At 40.3% G+C, this 20,574-nt stretch overlaps 1 protein-coding gene and 1 non-coding gene across 9 annotated transcripts in view; both read left to right on the top strand.

Moving 5' to 3' along the window:
• UBR2 (ubiquitin protein ligase E3 component n-recognin 2) overlaps positions 1-20,574 on the top strand; it is a 126,725-nt gene that overhangs the window by 60,415 nt on the left and 45,736 nt on the right. For 7 of the 8 annotated variants that reach the window (XM_058662903.1, XM_058662896.1, XM_058662884.1 and 4 more), the window contains 9 exons: positions 5,465-5,593; positions 7,284-7,467; positions 12,011-12,072; positions 13,310-13,420; positions 14,005-14,070; positions 16,005-16,127; positions 16,262-16,325; positions 17,298-17,422; positions 19,461-19,513. In XM_058662903.1, coding sequence (XP_058518886.1) covers positions 5,465-5,593; positions 7,284-7,467; positions 12,011-12,072; positions 13,310-13,420; positions 14,005-14,070; positions 16,005-16,127; positions 16,262-16,325; positions 17,298-17,422; positions 19,461-19,513 — 917 coding nt within the window. Of the gene's footprint in view, positions 1-5,464; positions 5,594-7,283; positions 7,468-12,010; positions 12,073-13,309; positions 13,421-14,004; positions 14,071-16,004; positions 16,128-16,261; positions 16,326-17,297; positions 17,423-19,460; positions 19,514-20,574 lie in introns of those variants that run through there. The other variant, XR_009245273.1, reaches the window with a different exon arrangement.
• On the top strand, positions 12,551-12,656 carry LOC118758357 (U6 spliceosomal RNA). Its single transcript, XR_004995655.2, has one exon. It is a non-coding gene; the product is annotated as a U6 spliceosomal RNA (small nuclear RNA).

The following is a 20,574-nucleotide window of genomic DNA, read 5'->3' as shown; positions in this document are numbered from 1 at the left end:
CCCTACTTGATCACAGTGTGTAATCTTTTCTTTTTTTTTTTATCATTTTATTATTATCATTTTATGATACAGTTCCATATTCCCTTATCCCCTCCCCAATTCTCTCCCCCCCACCTAGTTCCTCTATATCATTACTAACATATAGTTCTTCATACTCAGTCATATGTCCATCATTGAGGGCATGGACAATGGCAGAGAGTCCAGAATCCTATTGTCAACGTATAGTGAACAGTTTCATTGTAAGTCCATCTTTGTCTGGAAGCAGAAATGCATATTACACTGCATCTTCACATCTGGATGTTAGTCTCCATTTCACAGCTACTGTACATCCCCTTAAATGTAAAGTCATGGTACAAAATCAACAGTAGAAAGAAAAATAGAAATTTACAATGCCCTGAACTTAAATGACATGTTACTAGATATGACAGTCTCCATCACACAGCTACTATACATCCCCTTAAGTGAAAAGCCACAAAACAAAATCAACATCAGGGAGAAAAAAGAAATTAACACCATGAAGTTAAATAACTTGCTATTAAATGACTAACATGTAGCTGAAGAAATGAAAATCAAGAACCTTCTTGAAGAAAATGATGCCACTGCATGATCTACATGTCATTGAATGATTTAATCAGAAGAAAGTGTTTTGAAGAGATGAAACCAACAGAAAACAACAAAACCCATGTGATACAGTTTCCGCTGATCTTTGTTGAAGTATGTCTCCTCCAGAAAATAAACAGATGGGTTTTATTTTTTTAATCCAGTCTACTAATATATGATGTTTGATTGAGCTTAAGCCATTTACATTCAGAGTTTAGTATGTATGGATGGTACTTTGGTCCTGTCATTTTGGGAATGGGTTGTTCATTGGTTTAGTCTTCTGTTGTTATTTTACTGGGGTGCTCTTCCCGTTTGCCTTTGGTTTTGGTAGGTGCTATTCCTCTTCTCTGCCAAGAGAACATCTTGAAGTATGATTTGTAGGGCAGGTTTAGAAGAGGCAAATTCTTTTAACTTTTCTTTACTGTGGAAGAATTTTATTTCATTTTCAAAGACAAAAGAAAGCTTTGCTGGATATGTTATCCTGGGCTGACAATTTCTTTTAGAATCTGGAATATGTCACTCCATTCTCTTCTTGCCTGTAGAATTTCCTGTGAGAGATTTCCTGTGAGTTTAATTGGCATTCCTTTATATGATAATTGATTTTTTTTTAAAAGATTTATCTATTTCATTACAAAGTCAGATAAACAGAGAGGAGGAGAGACAGAGAGGAATATCTTCCGTCCAATGATTCATTCCCCAAGTGAGTGCAACAGCCGGTGCGCGCCGATCCGAAGCCGGGAACCAGGAACCTCTTCCAGGTCTCCCACGCGGATGCAGGGTTCCAATGCATTGGGCCATCCTCTACTGCTTTCCCAGGCCACAAGCAGGGAGCTGGATGGGAAGTGGAGCCTCCGGGATTAGAACCGGTGCCCACGTGCAATCCCGGGGCGTTCAAGGCGAGGACTTTAGCCGCTAGGCCACACCGCTGGGCCCGTCAATTGATTTTTTTGACGTGCACATTTAAGGATCTTTTCCTTATATTCAATTGAAGAGAGCTTGATAATCATGTGTCTTGGTGAAGATCGCTTTTAATCAAGCCTGTTGGGAGTTCTGTGCCCCTCCTGGATCTTGTTTCCCAATTCTTTCTCCAGATTAAATACATTTGCAAACTCAGCTTCTCTTTCTGCACCTTCTGGGACTCCCATAACTCTTATATTTGGCCTCTTCATAGTGTCTTTCAATTCTTGAATACTTTTTTTGGCCTGATCCAGCTCTGCTTCCAGCTTTTTGTTTGCTTCCCCTGGTGACAGGAAATATCTGCCAATGCTGAGATTCTTTCTTCTGCTTGCTTCATTCTGTTTTGGAGACTCTCCACTGTACTTTTAATTTGCTCTACTGTGTTCTTAATTTCTGAGATATCAGCCTTGATTTGCTTTGTGGCTTCCTTAAATTCCTTGAACTCTTGCATGAGCTTCTCATTTTTGATCAGATCTTTAAAATGAGTCTTAAGGATTCTGTGTCCCCCATTTTCTCGATGTCTTGCTCAGTTAACTCTGAAGTTGGTATAGGGTTTTGCTCCTTTGCAGGGGAGTTTTCGGTAGTATTCATTGTGCCTTTGTGTCTTCTTTTGCTCTTGATCATTGTACTTCTGGTTAGCAGAGTCTTCTCCTTGGGGCAGGTTTCTAAGCTGTGTCACCCACAGGTCTACAATGTGATTTTACTTATTGCAGTTGATACACAACTTTTTGCTTGCAGCCGCTTATGCCACAACCTCCAGCGAGTTCCAGGTCTGGGTTCTTATGTCAGATTTCCACCGTGGTCTCCACAGCCCCAGCTCTTGGCTCACCACTCTCCACCTCCTGTGATACTGTGCTGAGGCTACACTGTTGTCTCTGCAACCTTTCTCCTACTTCCGGTTGGAGCAGGTCCCACGATTAGGGAGACACCTGGTGTCCTATATGATTAGGTTGTTGGTGGCACTGATCTTGTTGGAACCTGTTGGACGTTAGGTCTGGGTGTCACATGGACCTAGTTTGACCAGTATGATGCCACAGTCGGTATAATTTTGCTGCGGGACTAGCGCAATCCAGTAACTCAGTGAGTTCTCGCGAGCTCAGCACATGCACAATTCACTGTTGTCCCCTGCAGTCCCAAAGCTTTTGCCACAGTGCGCAAAATGGCACCTGATGTAGCACCACTGCTAGAGTTCTTGATCTGCTGGCCATCAGATCCGAGGGCTACACAGACCTGTCTTGATTGGAACCTGTAGAATGCCACGTCGTTGCAGTTCACCGAGTCAGAAATGAGCTCACTCCCAGCTCAGCGCATGCTCAGTCCTTTCCCTTGCCCTTTCCCCCTTACACAAAATGGTGACCAATTCAGCTTTAGGGGGCTGACTGGGCTATGAAATCCACCCTGTTCTCGCACTGCCCGTCTGAGATCTGTTGCTCTGTCTCTGCTCCTGGTCAAATCAAATGGACCAGCAGGACGGACAATTCTTTGTCTGGGTTCACCACCTGAGCTCCCAGTGAAAGTCCCTTCCCACCTGGTTGCTGGTGGAGTTCCGGCTCCTGGTGGAGTTCTGATCGCCATTAGCTGAATGCTGCTGGAGTATCAGTCACTGCAACACCACACCGTTGTGTCCACTGCTTTCCTGTGTCTGTCAGTCTCCAGGTACCCCTCTGCTGTTGTTCTGTCCTTTCCTAGTTCCTGAAATATGTCTTCTCTGCTTCATCCTGATTAAATGTTTTTCTGTCTGTTTAAACGTGTCCTTGCCCTATTCCGCCATCTTGATTCGCTCTAATGGAATTTCTTTTTCTCTGTGTCTCCTTCTCTGTATATCTGCCTTTCCAATAAAAAAGAAAATAAATGTTAAAGAGAAATTATACTCAAGTCAATTCAAGAAATTACACTTGTTTTATTATTTTTATTATTGCCAATGTTTTTGTCTCTCTTGGTGTGGTAGTTGTATAATGTGTTATGGACCATTTTCCCACTTAATTCTGTTTTTTGGAAACATCTCTACAAAAAAACAAAACCTAGAAGTAGAAACTGAAAGGATATTTAACCAATTTTAGCTATAAGACAATAAGAAATATCTAAAAATGTGAGCAAGAACTATTATGAATTCCAGGGTGTTTTTTTTAGAGTTATTAATTTACTTGTGCAGAATAAGAAATAAATCTTCCATCTGCAGTTTCATTCTCAAAATACCCCCAGTAGTTATGGTTGGGCCAGACCAAGTACTCATTCCAATCTCCCAATTGAACTGTAGGAACCCAGGTACTTGGGCATTCATCTGCTGCCTTCCCAAAAACAATAGCATGAAAAGGACCAGAAACGGAATAACTGGGACTCAAACTTCCATTTCAGTGTCAGATACAAGTATCCCCAAGTAGTGGCCTGCCCCACTGTGCCACAACACCCATTCCACCAACTGACTTTCTTGATAAAAGAAATAACCAACATTGACTTATCTTTTTTTTTTAATAATTTTTACATAGTTAATTAAGGCAAAAAGGTTCAGGGGCCACAGGAAAGTGGGTAAGACTTTATTTTCCACATTTTTTTTTCTTGTATCTGGGCTAAAGGGGGAGATAAAGAGAGAAGCCCCACCCAGTTTCCCACCCATCCCAGGTCCATGATTTGGGGCATGCTCTGAGGGTCTTGCTCAAGTGCTTTTGATAGTTCAACAGTTATGAATTGTTGCCAGTCTCGCCATTCCAAGCACTATGAGGTCGCTGAAGAATCCACTGATTGATTGATTGTTGACTTATCTTAAAAAAAAAACAGAGAGGTATTTGTGTTTTCATTTGAAAGACAGAGTTACAGAGAAAAAAGGAGAGACAGGCTTCCACCCACTGGTTTACTTCCCAAATGGCAGCAATAGCCAGGGATGAGTCAGTCCAAAGCCAGGACCTGGTGATTCTTCCAGGTTTCCTATGTGGGTCCAGGGTCCAAGAACTTGGGCCATCCTCTGCTGCTTTCCCATTAGCAAAGAGTTGGATTGCAAGTGGAGTAGCCTGGACTCCAACTGGTGCCCATACAGAATTGCAGTTGTCACAGGTGAAGGCTTAACCCTAACTCATCATTTTTTTAAAAAAACCTGTTACCTAGTTTCAGTAATGGTTGATGAATCGTTAATTTTTGTATTAGAGGGTGTTGAGGTGTGGACATTGTGGCACAATGGCTCAGCTGATGCTTGGAATACCCAAGTCCCTGAAGTGCCTGAAATACAGAGCCACCGCTTCCTCCACATCTGACCCAGCTTTCTGCTGTTGTACCTGGGAGACAGCAGGTAGTAGCCTAGGTGCTGAGTCCCTACTACTTATGGAGAGTTTTAACTCCTATGTCTGATTTGGCGTAGCCCTGGCTATTGGAGCTATTTGAAGAATTAACCAGGATATGTACAATCTGTCTATATCACTTTGCCTTTGAAATAAATAAAAGATGAATAGACAAACTTGTGTTACATGGCATGTATAATTAAAAAAATGTGTTGACCTTTCTCATGTTTTACTTTCAGGCTACATACAGACTTTTATTTGCATCTTAGGGCATAAATATAAAAACTTTATTATAATATAAAATATAGTTATGAATTCAGTAGATTTTAAAACATGTTAATTTAGCCAAAAAGCGATTTGAAAAATTAGGCAGGAAAGTATGAAATAGTTTATTGTCACTAACATGGAAAATTGCTTCCAAAATAATAGATTTTTGCCTGCATTTTTTGTTATATTTCAGAAAATGTTACATCCACATAACTTAAAGCACTATGTCTCTTCCTCCTACTGACGTGTCCTTTTTAAAACTCTTGCCTTCTAAATTTTATGTGTTTATTCTACATTGTTTCCCAGATTTTCACTTAAGAGAACAACTGTAATTTTGTATTCCTGTAACATTTTTTTTCGTGTCCTTTAAGGGAATGGATCCAATTACACGACAAGTTGGACAGCATATTGAAATGGAGCCGGAATGGGAAGCAGCCTTCACACTACAAATGAAATTAACACATGTCATCTCAATGATGCAGGACTGGTGTGCCTTAGATGTAAGTTCCTCTGGGGTGGCAAGTAGGGGTGGGAGTGAGGAAAGAGATGGAATCAGATGAGGGGGAGGAAAATGTATACTTAAGAAAATTTTGAAGAGATCTAGAGAAAACAGTGCTACTAAGCTCATAAAACAACACTTAAGAACTCAATAAAATTTTGAAAATTAAAATTTGAAAGCTATTTTTTTAAAGTCAACTTTAAAATAGATGGGAAAATAAATAATCCATACTCTACACTTGATCCCTTAACATATCTTTTTTTTTCCCTCTCTAATCTCTTCTAGACTTTAAATATGTAAAACAATAACTTGTAAATTTATCTAAAAATAAAGTTTTATACTGGTAACAAGAAAGTCTGGATAGAACCTAGACAAGTTAGGAGACCAAGGAAGGCTCCCATGAGATCTGAGCATTATGTAAATGTTAACAAAGCGTAGAGAAGATTCCTGTGCTGTCTGCTGCATTGTATCCTGTGACAGCAGGGATTGCAGTTGTCCAGGACTTAGGAGAAGACATTGGGTTAGAGCATAGAGGTCAAGGCTGGAGAGGCAGTCAGGACTACCTGACCTACGGGACCATGAAAAGAAGTTTGGATTTTATTTGAATTCAAACAGTTAGCCATTAGGGGCTGCCAATCAGGAAACAAACATGACCTGATTTGCATGGTTTTGGTTTAATTTGATCTAACTTATTTAAGAGAATGATAGACCGGAAGAGAACACTCCACTCTACTGGTATACTCCCCAAATGCCCACAGTGACTGGAACTTGACTGGGTCCAAATTCAAGAGCTGGAAACTCATGATATCCCAGGGACCTGATCACTTGAGCCATCACCCACTGCTTTCTGGGTTATGCATGAGCAGGCAGCTGGAATCACTCTACTTTGGGATGTACACATCTCAACTGATGGCTTAACCCGAAGGTCAAACATCCATCTCCTGATAATGTGTTTTTTTAAATTATATTATTGGGCCCAGTGCAACAGTCTAGTGGCTAGAGTCTTTGCCTTGCATGTGTCGGGATCCCATATGGACACTGGTTAGTATCCTGGCTGCTTTACTTCCCATCCAGCTCTCTTCTTGTGGCCTGGGAAAGCAGTTGAGGATGACCCAAACCCTTGCAACCCTGCACTCACATGGAAGACCTACAAGAGGTTTCTGGTTTCTGGCTTCAGATTGGCTCAGTTTTAACCATTGCAGCCACTTGGGGAGTGAACCAGCGGATGGAGGATCTTCGTCTCTCCTTCTCTCTGTAAATCTGACTTTTCAATTAAAAAAAATAAGTAAATTTTTTTTTAAGAATTATATTATGAAGGATGAGTGGATCAAGCATGAACTGAAGAGCAGAATGTAACAGTCATGGTTGGCAGTTCATTGGAGTCAATAGAACTAGAGAAAAAGTGGACAGTTTTGAGATAAATTCAGAAAATGAGATTACTAGCATGCTAATGGATTGGTCACAGGCATGAAAGAAAGGAGGATATCCATGACTTCTAGATTTCCACAGCCCTGTTGATAGACATTTCGTTCACTGAGGCAGAGAACACTGAAGAGAGGCCATATTTGGGAGGGAGGATGAAGTTTGTTTTTACCCATATACTCATTTGAGATGCTTACTTATCATTGCATTTAAGGTACTTATTCAGTCCAACCTTGCAAGTAACTTACAGAAAAACCCTCTCTTTGTAGGAAAAAGTGTTAATTGAAGCTTACAAGAAATGCCTGGCTGTACTGATGCAGTGTCATGGTGGTTTTACTGATGGTGAACAGCCAATCACACTAAGCATTTGTGGCCATTCAGTGGAAACTATCAGATACTGCGTTTCCCAAGAAAAAGTTAGCATTCACCTGCCAGTTTCTCGATTACTTGCAGGTAAAGCATATCCCCCAAATTGTCTTTTGAGCTGTTGGTTGTGGTTAATATTTATATTACCTAGTGTGTGCAATTTATATGCATTTGCTGATTCAATCATCACATGGGCCCAGGAAGTAGGTGGTATTATTTTTATTAAGCTTACTTCACAAATGAAAGACTAAGGAATGAAGAGTGACGGCTTCTTAACACACAATAATAAAGAATCAGATCTGGTGTTTTGAGGCAATTAACCGTCAGAGGCCATGTTTATAACCATTGTCCCATAGTGCTTTAGACTTAAATTGTGCATGTTTCATGATTCACCTTAATGCATTTTCAAGGTCTGTATTATTACAATGCTAACTTTTCTAATCCATAACAAAATGCTAATGAAATGAAACTACCTTACATTTTCCTTCTCTCCATGCTATTTGTTATTCATTTATTGATAACCTTATAAGCGAAAGGCCAGGGGTAAGTGCCTATTAGGGTGATAGCTTCCATTCATCTCAAGAGATGGATTTAAAATCGATTTTTCATGGTGAAATACCCAAGGCTGCCACCTGACATTGACAGTTAGCCTGCACATGCATTGACTGTGGACTGCTTCGGTTTTTCTTCTGTGTTTCTTGATCCTGGCTATTCTTACCCTGTTCTTACACTGTTGCTACTGTAGTTCCATTTTAATTCAAAATAGTTGGAAGATCTGAAAGTGAATATTTTTTTTTTTTTTGCTCATTGTAGAATATATAATTTATCTTAACTTTTTAGTTCAGCAACTTAATGTGGCATGAAGATGGGTGTTTTCTTTCTTTGCCAGCATAGATTTTGGAGAATTGATATTTCTTCAGTGTTTGATAAACTTCACTGGTATAACCATGTGATGCTTTATTTCTTGGAAAGTTGTTAATTAATGACTCAGTTTCCTTAATAGACATTTGCCTATCCAGATTTTCTGTTTCTCTTGGTGGAGTTTTGGTAGATTGCATCTTTTAAGGAACTGGTCCACTTCATCAGATGTGTGGGCCCAGAGTTGTTCATAATATTCCTTCACTGTCCGTTCTTACGGATAGTGGAGTCAGTAGTGATGATGCCTGTTTCCTCCGAGGACATCATTTCATTTTTCTGAGCTTTGCCACATCATCCTGCCAGTAGACACCCCCCCCCAACTCCAACAGTTATTGGAAATTATTGAAATTATTATTCTTAGACATACAAAGGTCATTGAAAAATTCATGGGAAATCTACACATAAGTTAAAATGTTTTAGAACTGGATTCAGTGCGGTAGCCTAGTGACTAAAGTCCTTGCCTTGCACACGACGGATCCCATATGTGTGCTGCTTCCATTCCCAGCAGCACTGCTTCCCGTCCAGCTCCCTGCCTGTGGCCTGGGAAAGCAGTCAAGGATGGCCCAAAGCCTTGGGACCCTGCCCGTGTGAGAGACCCAGAAGAGGCTCTGGGCTCCTAGCTTCAGATTGGCTCAGCTCCAGGCCTTGTAGCCGCTTGCTGAGGGAGTTAATCAGCATACAGAAGATCTTCCTCTGTCTTTCCTCCTCTGTGTATATCAGACTTTCTGATAAAAATAAATCTTTAAAAAAAAAAAAAAAAGCTTCTTGCACCAAAACCTAACTTTTACTTCTTCTTTCCCATGAGCTTGTTAAGCTACTCTCATATGACTGTCAAGGGAGTACAACAGGCTTACCTCAAATGAAATACTTTCTTCTTCCTTTTGAGTCTTTTGTTCAGACTCAAAATACTTTGTATTTTGAGCAATTGAAAACTGTTGCTCATCAACATAGACACTGATGGCATGCTGCTGTGGGAAAATACCAGACTAGGCGGCAGGAAAGACTTGTTTCCAGTTCAGCCACCCACCAGTCACTTCTGCCTTTAAAAGTCTTGTGTGACATGGGATGGAAGATGCCCAGATCCTTCCTCACAGGATCTAATGTCATCGAAACAATAGCCAGCTCTGAGCAGACCTCAGAAACAGAAGAACAGTGAACTTCCTTCGGGACTCGGGAGAGGAGCTTTCTATGGTCCTTACTTACTTCCAACTTTAGATCCCCACCCTCTCTTGCAATGACCATCAGGGTTACACCAGAGCTCTCCCCCGCAAAAAAAATTAGATTAGATAGAGAGAGACCAATAAGGAAAGCTTAGAACAGACAGGAAGCAGCTTGGACTCACATATACTTACTAGGAAGGACACAAAAATTAGTTACTTCTTACTAAGGTATTAAAGATTTCTCTGCACATCCTTCCTAAAACTGTTCTGTACCTCAGTTGTTAACATATGCCTTGTTAAAGTTATAAGCCAGTTTGGACTATTCTAAAATCTGCCAAGTTCAGTAAAAATTATGCTTCAACACTATAAGCTGCTAAATACAAAAATGAAAATAGACACGAGACAGCTGAATAGCACCCTAGAGCTATTTTAAGGTGTATAGCAGCCAGTTGTATACAAGCTGAAATAGAAATGTCAATGAAGTAGTCACAGGATGTGGTTAAGAACCTGCATTTTCTAACATGTTGATCACTCAATACCATGTCTATTAACTCCATAATGTTGTAAATTGTTGTTGATGTTATGTTGTGGCTTTTAATTGGTCGGAATGATATTCTGCCAGCTCTGTCTTCAGACCAGAGATGGTCTCCCCAAGAAACTGTTGAATTTATCTGGACAATAAGATGCTGGACTCTATGCATGGTACATGCTTGCAATGAAAGAATCATGACTGGATTTGAACTGTAATGCTGCAACAAGGTGGAGGAATCCACCATGGGGGGAGGGTACAAGGAGGGGTTGGGGGAATCCCAGAGCCTATGAAACTGTGTCATAAAATGAAATGTAGTTAAAATTTAAAAAAAAAATCTTGTGTGAGTAGGAGAAGCTGATGCTGATAGTTCTCTACAGTGGGAAAAATCAGTACTCTGAGAATGTACTACCCTCCACGTGGGTCTTCACCTCACTCTCAAATCTGTTCAGTAGATATTTTGGGGGTATTTAACTCACTGTATTTGATAAACTTGGGACTGGTTTCTTGTAATCTAGCTAAGTAAAATTATGCAAAACAGTTCTGAATAACTTGGAATATAAATAGTAAATATTGAGAACAAGCTATTAGAACAAGATTAGTAATGGAAAGCCTCTTACCAGGCTGGAGCAGGTGGCCAATAAATATTAAGACTATGGAACCACATTCTTTATCTAGGCAACAGCATAAAAAGGAGACAATCAGAATGAACTAATGTTGAGCTATAAAATATGGGCCAGTATGGTAGCATACAGGCTAATCCTACGCCTATGGTGCCAGCATCCCATATGGGTGCCAGTTCAAGTTTGGCTGCTCCAGTTCCAGTCCAACTCTGTGCTTATGGCCTGGGGAAGCAGCAGAAGATAAACCAAGTCCTTGGGACCACATGGGAGACCTGGAAGAGACTCCTGGTTCCTAGTTTTAGACTGGTTCAGTTGTGGCCACTGTGAGCCAGAAACTCAATCCAGGTCTCCTGAGTGAGTGGCAGGAACCCAGCTGCTTAGTCGTCACCACTGCCTTCCAGAATTCTCTTCAGCAAGCCAGGCATCCCACCCAGACAGCCCCATGGGAGACACAAACATCCTAACCGCCAGCATTCCAACTGGTGTCTTAACTCCTTTGTCAGATGTCTTCTTATGAAAGATTTCTTTTAATTTGTTTGAAAGGCAAAATACCAGCGAGAGGATGAGACAAAGAAACAGATCTTCCATCCACGAATGGCCACAGCAGCCACGTCTGGGCTAAGCCAAAGCCAGAAGCTAGAACTCTATCTGAGTGTCCCATGTAGGTGGTGGGACCCCAAGTGCTTGGGCCATCTTCCACTGGCTTGCCAGACATATTAGCAGGAAGCTAGGTTAGAAGTGGACTAGCCAGGATTCAAACTTGTGCTTTGACATGGGATGCCATCATCATAGGTAGTGATATAACCCACTGCACCACAATGCTGACCCCTAATATATTATTCTTACATAACATTATGTAACAAATATAAATTATTAAATGCCTTTCCTGTGTGTGTGCATCTAGCGTTTATTTCTAAAAATGTCATCATTGTATACTAGTACATGAAAAAAAAACTAGTTCTAAGTGTACCTTTTAAATAAATATGCATGAGAATAACCACTGGAAAAGTTTTATTTATTGATGTAGTTCATTTTATATCTTTTTAAAAAATTGTTTTTGTGAAAGAGCTACAGAGAAAGAGAGAAATGGAGGTCTTCACTCCTCAAATAGCTATAAAAGCTGGGTCTGAGCTAGGCCGAAGCCAGGAGCCAGGAACTCCGTCCTAGGCCCAAGTACACTGCCTTTCCACGTGCATTAGAGGGAAGCTGAATTAGAAGCAGTATCCGGGAGTCAAACTAGCTTAACCCACTAAGCCTCAACACTGGCCCCCATTTATATCATAATTTATGACCTGCTAGATCGTCAAAGAAAAACAGATATAAATTTGTGTGACTAGTTAGGGTTTTTTTATTCTGATAATTTTTTACTTTGAAATACTTTTGTTTTTTCTTCCATGCAGGTTTACATGTGTTATTAAGCAAAAGTGAAGTGGCATATAAGTTTCCAGAGCTTTTACCTCTGGTAAGTGGTGCTAACATTTACAGGAGCATGCCTATTTGTTCTATTAGTGTCTTTTAAGCCATTTTATTAAATTGCAAACTTTGTTAACCTGTGTTCCCCAGAGAAGCAGAACCATAAGATCTGTGATGGGCCCAGTGCAGTAGCCTAGCAGCTAAAGTCCTCGCCTTGAACGTGCCGGGATCCCATATGGGCACCAGTTCTAATCCTGGCAACCCCACTTCCCATCTAGCTCCCTGCTTGTGGCCTGGGAAAGCAGTTAAGGATGGCCCAAACCTTGGGACCCTGCACCCACGTGGGAGTCCCTCAAGAGGCTCCTGGCTCCTTGCTTCAGATCGGCTCAGCTCCAGCCATTGCAGCCACTTGGGGAGTGAATCATTGAACAGAAGATCTTCCTCTCTGTCTCTTCTCCTCTGTGTATATCTGACTTTCCAAGTATATATATATATGTGTGTGTGTATATATATATATATTTTTTAAAGTGCTTGCTTCAGCAGCACATATACTAAAGTTGGAACGATACAGAGAAGATTAGCATGGCCCCTGCGCAAGGATGACACGCAAATTGTGAAACGTTCCATATTAAAAAAAAAAAGTGTGTGCATGGAGAGAGCCTTCTTTTTGAGGAATCGGCTCCCATGCTGACATGGTTGGCAGTCCTGAGTACTTAGGCAATCCTGGAGGCCAAGTTGCTTCTTCTGGGGACCTGCATCTTCTTTCTGACAACCCTCAGCTGAACTGACGAGGGTCACCTATTGTGCAGAGGGGTCATGTGGTTTGCCCAGAGTCGGCTGAGTTATTTTAAGAAATAACCTGTGTGACAGCATCTACACTGGTAATGATCGTAAACTGGGTACTGTAATTAGTTTAAAATGACACATAAAGAGAGGGTATACCTAAGAAGCCGTTGAACTTGACTGGACAATAAGATGCTGGACTCTATGTTTGGTATATGCTTGCAATGAGGGAATCTCAACTGAACTTGAACTGTGGTTATGCAACAAGGTGGAAGAATCCACCATGGGGGGAGGGTTTGGGGAGGGGTGGGGAGAATCCCAGTACCTATGAAACTGTCACATAATACAATGTAATTAATGACTAAAAAAAAAGACACATAAAACTAATCATCCTGCAAACATCTTAATATAATTTCCACTCTTTTCATAAAGGTGTCCACCCCTTTCAACCGACCTTCTTTAAAGCACTGATTTTTTGTTGATGTTTTTCTTTGTATGCCTAGAGTGAACTTAGCCCACCCATGTTGATAGAACATCCTCTTAGATGTCTTGTCCTGTGCGCCCAAGTACATGCTGGAATGTGGAGAAGAAATGGATTCTCACTAGTAAACCAGGTACATGTTTTTAGTTCTGCAGAAAACTTCCATCCCATTCCTTGACTTCTGTAAAGGTTGTAGTTTCAAGAAGTTTGTCTCTGAAAATAAGGTATATATATGAGTTGTTTATAAAGATAAATGTAATGATAAGCCAAAAGTTTCACTTTGACCAGCTTTTATCTCTAGTTTGTCAAGAAATAATATCTGAAGTAGAAATGAATTACAATAGCGTTGGTTTTCCATTGAAATTTTTTTTTGGAAAATAGTTGGATAGCAAAGAAATTCACAGAAATCCAGATTTCATCTATTTAAATTAAATGAGTTAGAAAGTAAACATGTTTTAATACAGTTCTGAAGTTGGTAATTGAATTTTTGAGTCCTCCGAGGCTTGTTATGAATCTCCCTTCACCGCAGTTTTAATAGCTATGATGATTATGAACTGTTTCGGAAAGCATGTCTCACATACCTTCTTACTTGGATAAACCATGTGCTGTTGGTTGGGGAAGGGGAGAGGAGGGAGCTGCACCAATACAAACCTACTTACCCGATATAATTAATTCGGGTTTTTTTTGTTTGTTTTTGTTTTGTTTTGTTTTGTTTAGATTTATTACTACCATAATGTGAAATGCAGACGGGAGATGTTTGACAAGGATATAATCATGCTTCAGGTAATGAATTAAAAGCATTGGACTTAAAGATTGGGGGGAATCTTTTGCTTGTTATTTCCTCAGGGCACAATCACTTGTGATTGCCCCCCCAAAATCTGAGTGTGATTCTTGCTTATCCCCCCTCTCTGAGGCTCAACTCCCTGGCTGACATCCTGGAGAACATGTTCATGGATGTTTCCTTACACAGCTCAGATTCACCACATTAGAATAACTCCTCTCATTTCCCTCTCTGCCTCCTTCTATCTTACATTCTCTACCTTGGTCAGTTATTTCAGTCTCCTCAGCTGCTTAAATCAGAGAGCTGAAACCCAGCCTCTCGTCATTGTTTCATTGTTTCAACTAATGGTCGTCATTGTTTCAACTAATGGTCGAGGCCGCCATAGCTAACTACATCCCAGTGCCCTGCTCCTGGTGTGCTCCCACTCACATCTCATCTCTGCACATGTGTTTACTTCCAACATTACCCACGGCCTCCTTTTCCATTCACCAAGCTAAGTTACTTTGCTGTGTATCCTAATATGTAGTACCACTTTCCCCAGGCATCTTGACAACACCGCAGCTTGGCTGTGTGCCTGTGGGTGAGGCCCAACAGCCTGCCACTTATCCATGCCACCACACTCACATTCCAGATTGTCAATCTCCTTGCTTCTCATCTTCTAAGCCCCAACCCAACCATAGCATCTGTATGTTATTTTACGTCCCTTTTGCCTGGAACAGGCAGTTGTAGTTGTTCCATGTTATGGCTGAATGAATTTAGAAATTATAGAGAAAAATAAAATCAAGAAATGTACATTTCAACAGAAAAGCTTAGTTTAAGATTAATTAAAATCTAGATGGATTTAGAATTTATACAAATGGTATTAAAGAAAAATTGGAAGTAGTATTTAAAAGGTATCACTTCCGATGATATAGTACTTAATAAAAAAGTAATCATATCTTAAAATAATTTTATTGTATGTTTTTATTTTACTAATGTTATGTACTTATTTTTATTTTTATTTGAAAATCAGAGAAAGGTTTTCATTCACTGGTTCACTTTCAAAAAGCCTGCAACACCCAGAGCTGGGCCAGGCCAGAGCCAGGAACCTGGAACTCCATCAGGGTCTCCCATGTGGTGGCAGAAAAACAAAGTACTTGAGCCATCGTCTGCTGCCTCACCAGGCTGTGCATTAGATGCAGAATGAAGGCACTCTGATAAGAGATGCAAGTATCTAAGCAGTAAGCTAACCACTGCACCACACACCCGCCACTTTACATGTTTACAGTACTAGAAACAGGGGCCAGGTACTGTAGCTTAAAGGGTAGTACTACCACTTGCCATGCCACCTGGACACCAGTTCCTATCCCAGCTGCCCCACTTCTTGATCCAGCTGCCTGTTAATGGTCTGGGAAAGCGGCAGAACCGTGGCCCAAGTGTTTGGGTCCCTTACACCCATTTAGGAAATCCAGATGTAGCTCCTAGCTCCCGCCTTCAGCCTTGACCTGCATTGGCGGTTGCACCCATCTCAGGAGTGAGCGAGGGGATGAAAGATTGATCTCTCTTCCCTTTTTTCTCTATAATCCTGGCTTTGACTTTCAAAATAAATCAGTGAAATCTCTGAAAAGGAAAAAAGCACCAGAAGCTTAATTGATATTCAAACAGTGATAAAAGAGTTCTAAAATAAAATTTTGGAGCTGATTTAGAATCATTTCAAAGCATTAAAAGGAAAAGACTCATTGCTATTCTGATGTATGGGCTTAGGTTTTGTGGGTTTTTCTTTGTGTTTTGTTTTGTTTTACCAATATAAATCCTGCCCACACTTGTCATCTGTCACATTAGAGACTGCACAAAATGGGTTTGCATCTTTTATTGAAATTGGTGACCCAAGTGTTTCTCACTGATTGGGTAAATGAGCCTTTTTAACCTTTCTCTTTTCCCTTTATCTCCAACAAAGACAGGTGTCTCCATGATGGATCCAAATCACTTCCTGATGATAATGCTTAGTCGCTTTGAACTTTATCAAATTTTCAGTACCCCAGACTATGGGAAAAGATTTAGTTCTGAGGTTACCCATAAGGTAAGATCATATTTTATGAGGCACACATCACTAAAGAAATGTCTTTCTTTCTTTCTGGACATGTTGATCATGAGTTAATACAGTATGCATATTCTCACCTCTGAACTTTATCTCCCTCTCCCTATATGTTATAGGATGTTGTTCAGCAAAATAATACTCTAATAGAAGAAATGCTATACCTCATTATAATGCTTGTTGGTAAGTTGAAGGCTATATAAGACATTTGTTAATTCTGTTGGATTTTATGATAGCAAATAGTTTAACATTTCTGCACTATGTTTCTTTTGTGTTGAGAGGCTGTGTAGCCAGTTTTAGGGCAAAATAATTGGAATATACTTTTTCTCTCCACTGGTTACAGTATTATGTGCTTTAGCAAGAAAACATACAACTGTGAAAGTAGAATAAAGTTGAATACTTTATATAGTTTGAAAAAAGGGGAAGCAAGGAACAGGATAATTAGGAGGTGTTAAACATTATAAGGAATATTCAGGAAATGCTTGGAAACCACTTATGGAAAAAACTAAAAATGTATTTCAAAAAAACAAATTTTTACACCAAAATAATCTTGTAATTCTTTTCCCACAAACTCTGTGAACTCTCTTAATATATGTTTTAGCTGTGTTTCTCCCCGTGATTTTGTGATGCAAAATTGTCTTCTTAAGATTCAATACTTCCAAATTACGGGGGACCTATGGCAAATAGATTTCCTATTTCTTGTCTATTTAGGTTACCCCACCAACAGTCCTATCCTTTTATCCCTTCCCTTCTCCCCCATCCCTGCTATTTCAGACCCTCTACAGACCAGAGAGCGGAAAAGCCTGGCTACTGTCAGGACGGTGAGGAGAGTCTTAATAGCTGACCGCCTGGTGGAGGGGAAAGCAAGGCTCTGCCTCCAGGAGGAGGGAATGAAAGCAGTTGACCTCACTGGATTCCTTCCCAGCCTAGAACCATCTGTCCGTCCAGCACAGCAAGCGGTGCTCTGTCCACTGCCTAAGACGGAGACTCTGAAGTATGGTCAGGAGCTGCTCGCTCTTGGTACTAGATGAGCCCCTGCTATCTTGTGCAGAGCATTCGAGAACTGTATCAGGCGGCACAGGTTGTAAGTGTATTATGTAAGGACTGTGATTCTCTTAAATATCTGTGTACTTGTACTTCTTTTGTGTTTAACAGGAGAGAGATTTAGTCCTGGAGTGGGACAGGTAAATGCCACTGATGAAATTAAACGGGAGATTATCCATCAGTTGAGCATCAAACCCATGGCTCACAGTGAATTGGTAAAGTCTCTGCCTGAAGATGTAAGTGTCTACATTAAAATAGAGAATTCCTTCCTCATCTATCACATTTAGATTTACTGCTACTATGTTTTATTGTATTTTTTACTTTACTAGATTTTTTTCGCAGTTGTAGAAATGGTAGTTATGTATGTAACTCTAGTAACTCTAAGTAATTAGAAAAGAGAATACTAGGCACTTGCCATGAAAAGCAGTTAAATCGGATATTCTACCAAAAAAAAATCTTTGAAAAAAAATGAAAGTGCTGGAGAAAAAAAAGCAAACCTTAGATCTGGAATTTTATTCATTACGAAGGAAGGAAGGGATTGTTACAGACCTTTAGCAACAACACACCCATGAAGCTAGACAGCCCTTTGTAACTGGTTATTGAGGAAGGTAGTGAGAAATCCCTCTTCGCCTCTGTTAAGTAGTCTAACATTTCCCAGCACTTACTCCTCAGTCATCCCAAGAATCTTCAGTAATGGACCATTACCTCATTTTAGTGAATGTAAAATAATAATTACAAGGGTTCTCAGAGTGAATTGCAGCTGTTTTTCCTCCCAGGGCCCTAAGTGCCTCAATCAGCTATATACATATATATATATATATTTTTTTTTTTTTTTCCAGTCATGGTTCTTTTCAGAAACTTCACACTTATAGTCGACAAAGGATTTTTATCTTCAGTAAAATTTTTCAAAATGTTTTCCAAAATTTTGAAACACAGATCAAAACTTTCAACCGTAGGACATGCATTGTGGCATAGCATCCACAATGCTGGCGTCCCATGTGAATGCCAGTTTGAGTCCTGGCAGCTCTATTTCCATTCCAGCTCTCTGTCTCAGAAGGCTTGAGCCCCTGCTACTCACGTGGGTGTCCCATATGTAGAGCTCTGGGTTCCTGGCTTGTGGCAACTTGAAGAGTGAAACAGCAGATAGAAGATCTTTTTTCCTCCCTCTCGCTATAACCCTATCTTTTAAATAACTACTAAAAAAAAAAAAAATACCATAACATTGATTCTTCTAGAATGTTTATCCTTGTTGCATAGTAATACTCACTAATTTTTTTTGCTTGTTTTAAAAACGTATATCTACCAAAATAGAGAGCATAGTAGAACAGATCATTGCCAGCTTCAACAGGTGGTACACCTCATTCCATCTGTACTCCCAGTCACTAACCTCTGTGTCTCCACTGAATTGTTTTGTTGAACATACTAGATTCACCATCTGATCTTGAACTAAGACTCTGTGTATCTAAACCAATGATGCTCAACTAGAGATGCTTTTGCCCCTTAGGGGATATGACTACTCAGGACAGGCTGTGGGTGCTACTGGTATCTAGTGGGCAGAGGCCAGGGATACTGCACATGCGCAGGACAACCCCTCACAGCAAGTCTAGTCTCAAGGTCAGTAGAGAGAAGTTTTCATCTGAAAGATAAAGACTTGAAAAAAAAAAAAAGAATCCATCTATCTATATACCATTAGCACTTTAAAACAACCATAGATAACAATAGTGATGTCACTAAATGTCAAGCACTTTTTAATGCAGAAAATGAATCCGTGTTGTTAGATGAAGAATCTGTTTGTGGTTAAACCTAGGCTTTAAAAAAGAATAAAATTTAAAACTGCATTTTCAAAGTGGCATGTGCTTAAGGCGATGACAGATGGATTTCCCAAACATTCTGACCAGAGAAATCTTTATTTAAAGAATTTTTGTGGCATATTATCATGAGTGAAGTGTAACTTGGGAAGAACTTTTTTTTGCTATTGAAAATAAATAAATTATAACTTTCATAAAATACTATAGTTTCTTAAATTTATTTAGTGTATCATATTAGTGTTGTTTTTTATTTTGTTTTGATTCCATATGGTAGTTACTTTTCAAAAAATCTTATTTAAATATCAGCATGACAAAGAAGTGCATATATTTAATTGGAATCTTCATCTGTGAGAATGAGAGTTGATTGTATCATGGGGTAGCTGGCAGGGTCTAAAGAGAGGAGCGTATGGCTCGGGTGCCAGCAGTTGGCATTGCTAACATGAGGGACACTTGTCTCTGCCCTCAGGAGAACAAGGAGACTGGCATGGAGGCTGTGATCGAAACAGTTGCCCATTTCAGGTGAGTTAACTTCCAGTGATTTAAACTGTGTCTTTTTTGTTGTTCATTTCACTCCTCCTAAAACATTCCCTTTGATGGAACTGCGAGTGAAGCAGTGGTTTTCACAGAGTAAACAAACATTTTCAAATTCTAATTCCAAAGTGGATTTCTCACTGACGTTTCACTTTTATGGTCTCCTTCGGTACTCAACAGCTGAAAGAAGCAGTGTAAGAGACATCATAGCAGTCAGAACAGGTGTTCATGAGTTTGGCTTTTTTTTTTTAAAGGTTTGTTTATTTTATTGGAAAGGCAGATTTACAGAGAGGAGGAGAGACAGAGAGGAAAATCTTCATCCGATGATTCACTCCCCAAATGGCCGCAACAGCCAGTCTGTGCCAGTCGAAGCCAGGAGCCTGGAGCTTCTTTCCGGATCTCCCACACGGGTGCAGGGACCCAAGGCTTTGGGCTGTCCTCGACTGCTTTCCCAGGCCACAAACAGGGAGCTGGATGGGAAGTGAAGTTGCCAGGATTAGAACCGGCGCCCATATGGGATCCCGGTGCGTTCAAGGCGAGTACCTTACGCTTTCGCACGGGACCGAGTTTGGATTTTTTTTTTAAGATTTATTTTTATTGGAATGCCAGATTTACAGAGGAGAGACAGAAAAATATCTTCATTCGCTGGTTCATTACCCAAGTGGCTGCAATGGCCAGAGCTGAGCAGATCCGGAGTCAGGAGCTTCAAGCTTCTTCCGGGTCTTCCATGTGGGCACAAGGTCCCAAGCTTTGGGCCATCCTCCAGGCCCCAAGCAAGAAGCTGGATAGGAAATGCAGCAGCTGACACTTGACCTGGCACCTATGTGGGATCCCAGCATTTGCAAGGCGAGAGTTAACCAATTGACTCATTGTGATGGACTTGGAAATTTTTTTAGATATTTATTTATGGGGGCTCTGCCTTTCAAGTAAAATAAATCAGTGATATTTTAGAATTTATTTTTTATCTCAGATCTTAGGATATTTCCAGGGAAAAGAAAGACTTTGCTTTGTACTACTGCTATTTAGTTAGCTATTCTAATACATCTATT

This window comes from Ochotona princeps, chromosome 1 (assembly GCF_030435755.1).
Source record: "Ochotona princeps isolate mOchPri1 chromosome 1, mOchPri1.hap1, whole genome shotgun sequence".
Classification (NCBI taxonomy): domain Eukaryota; kingdom Metazoa; phylum Chordata; class Mammalia; order Lagomorpha; family Ochotonidae; genus Ochotona; species Ochotona princeps.
This window is presented reverse-complemented; position numbering and strand designations above follow the sequence as displayed.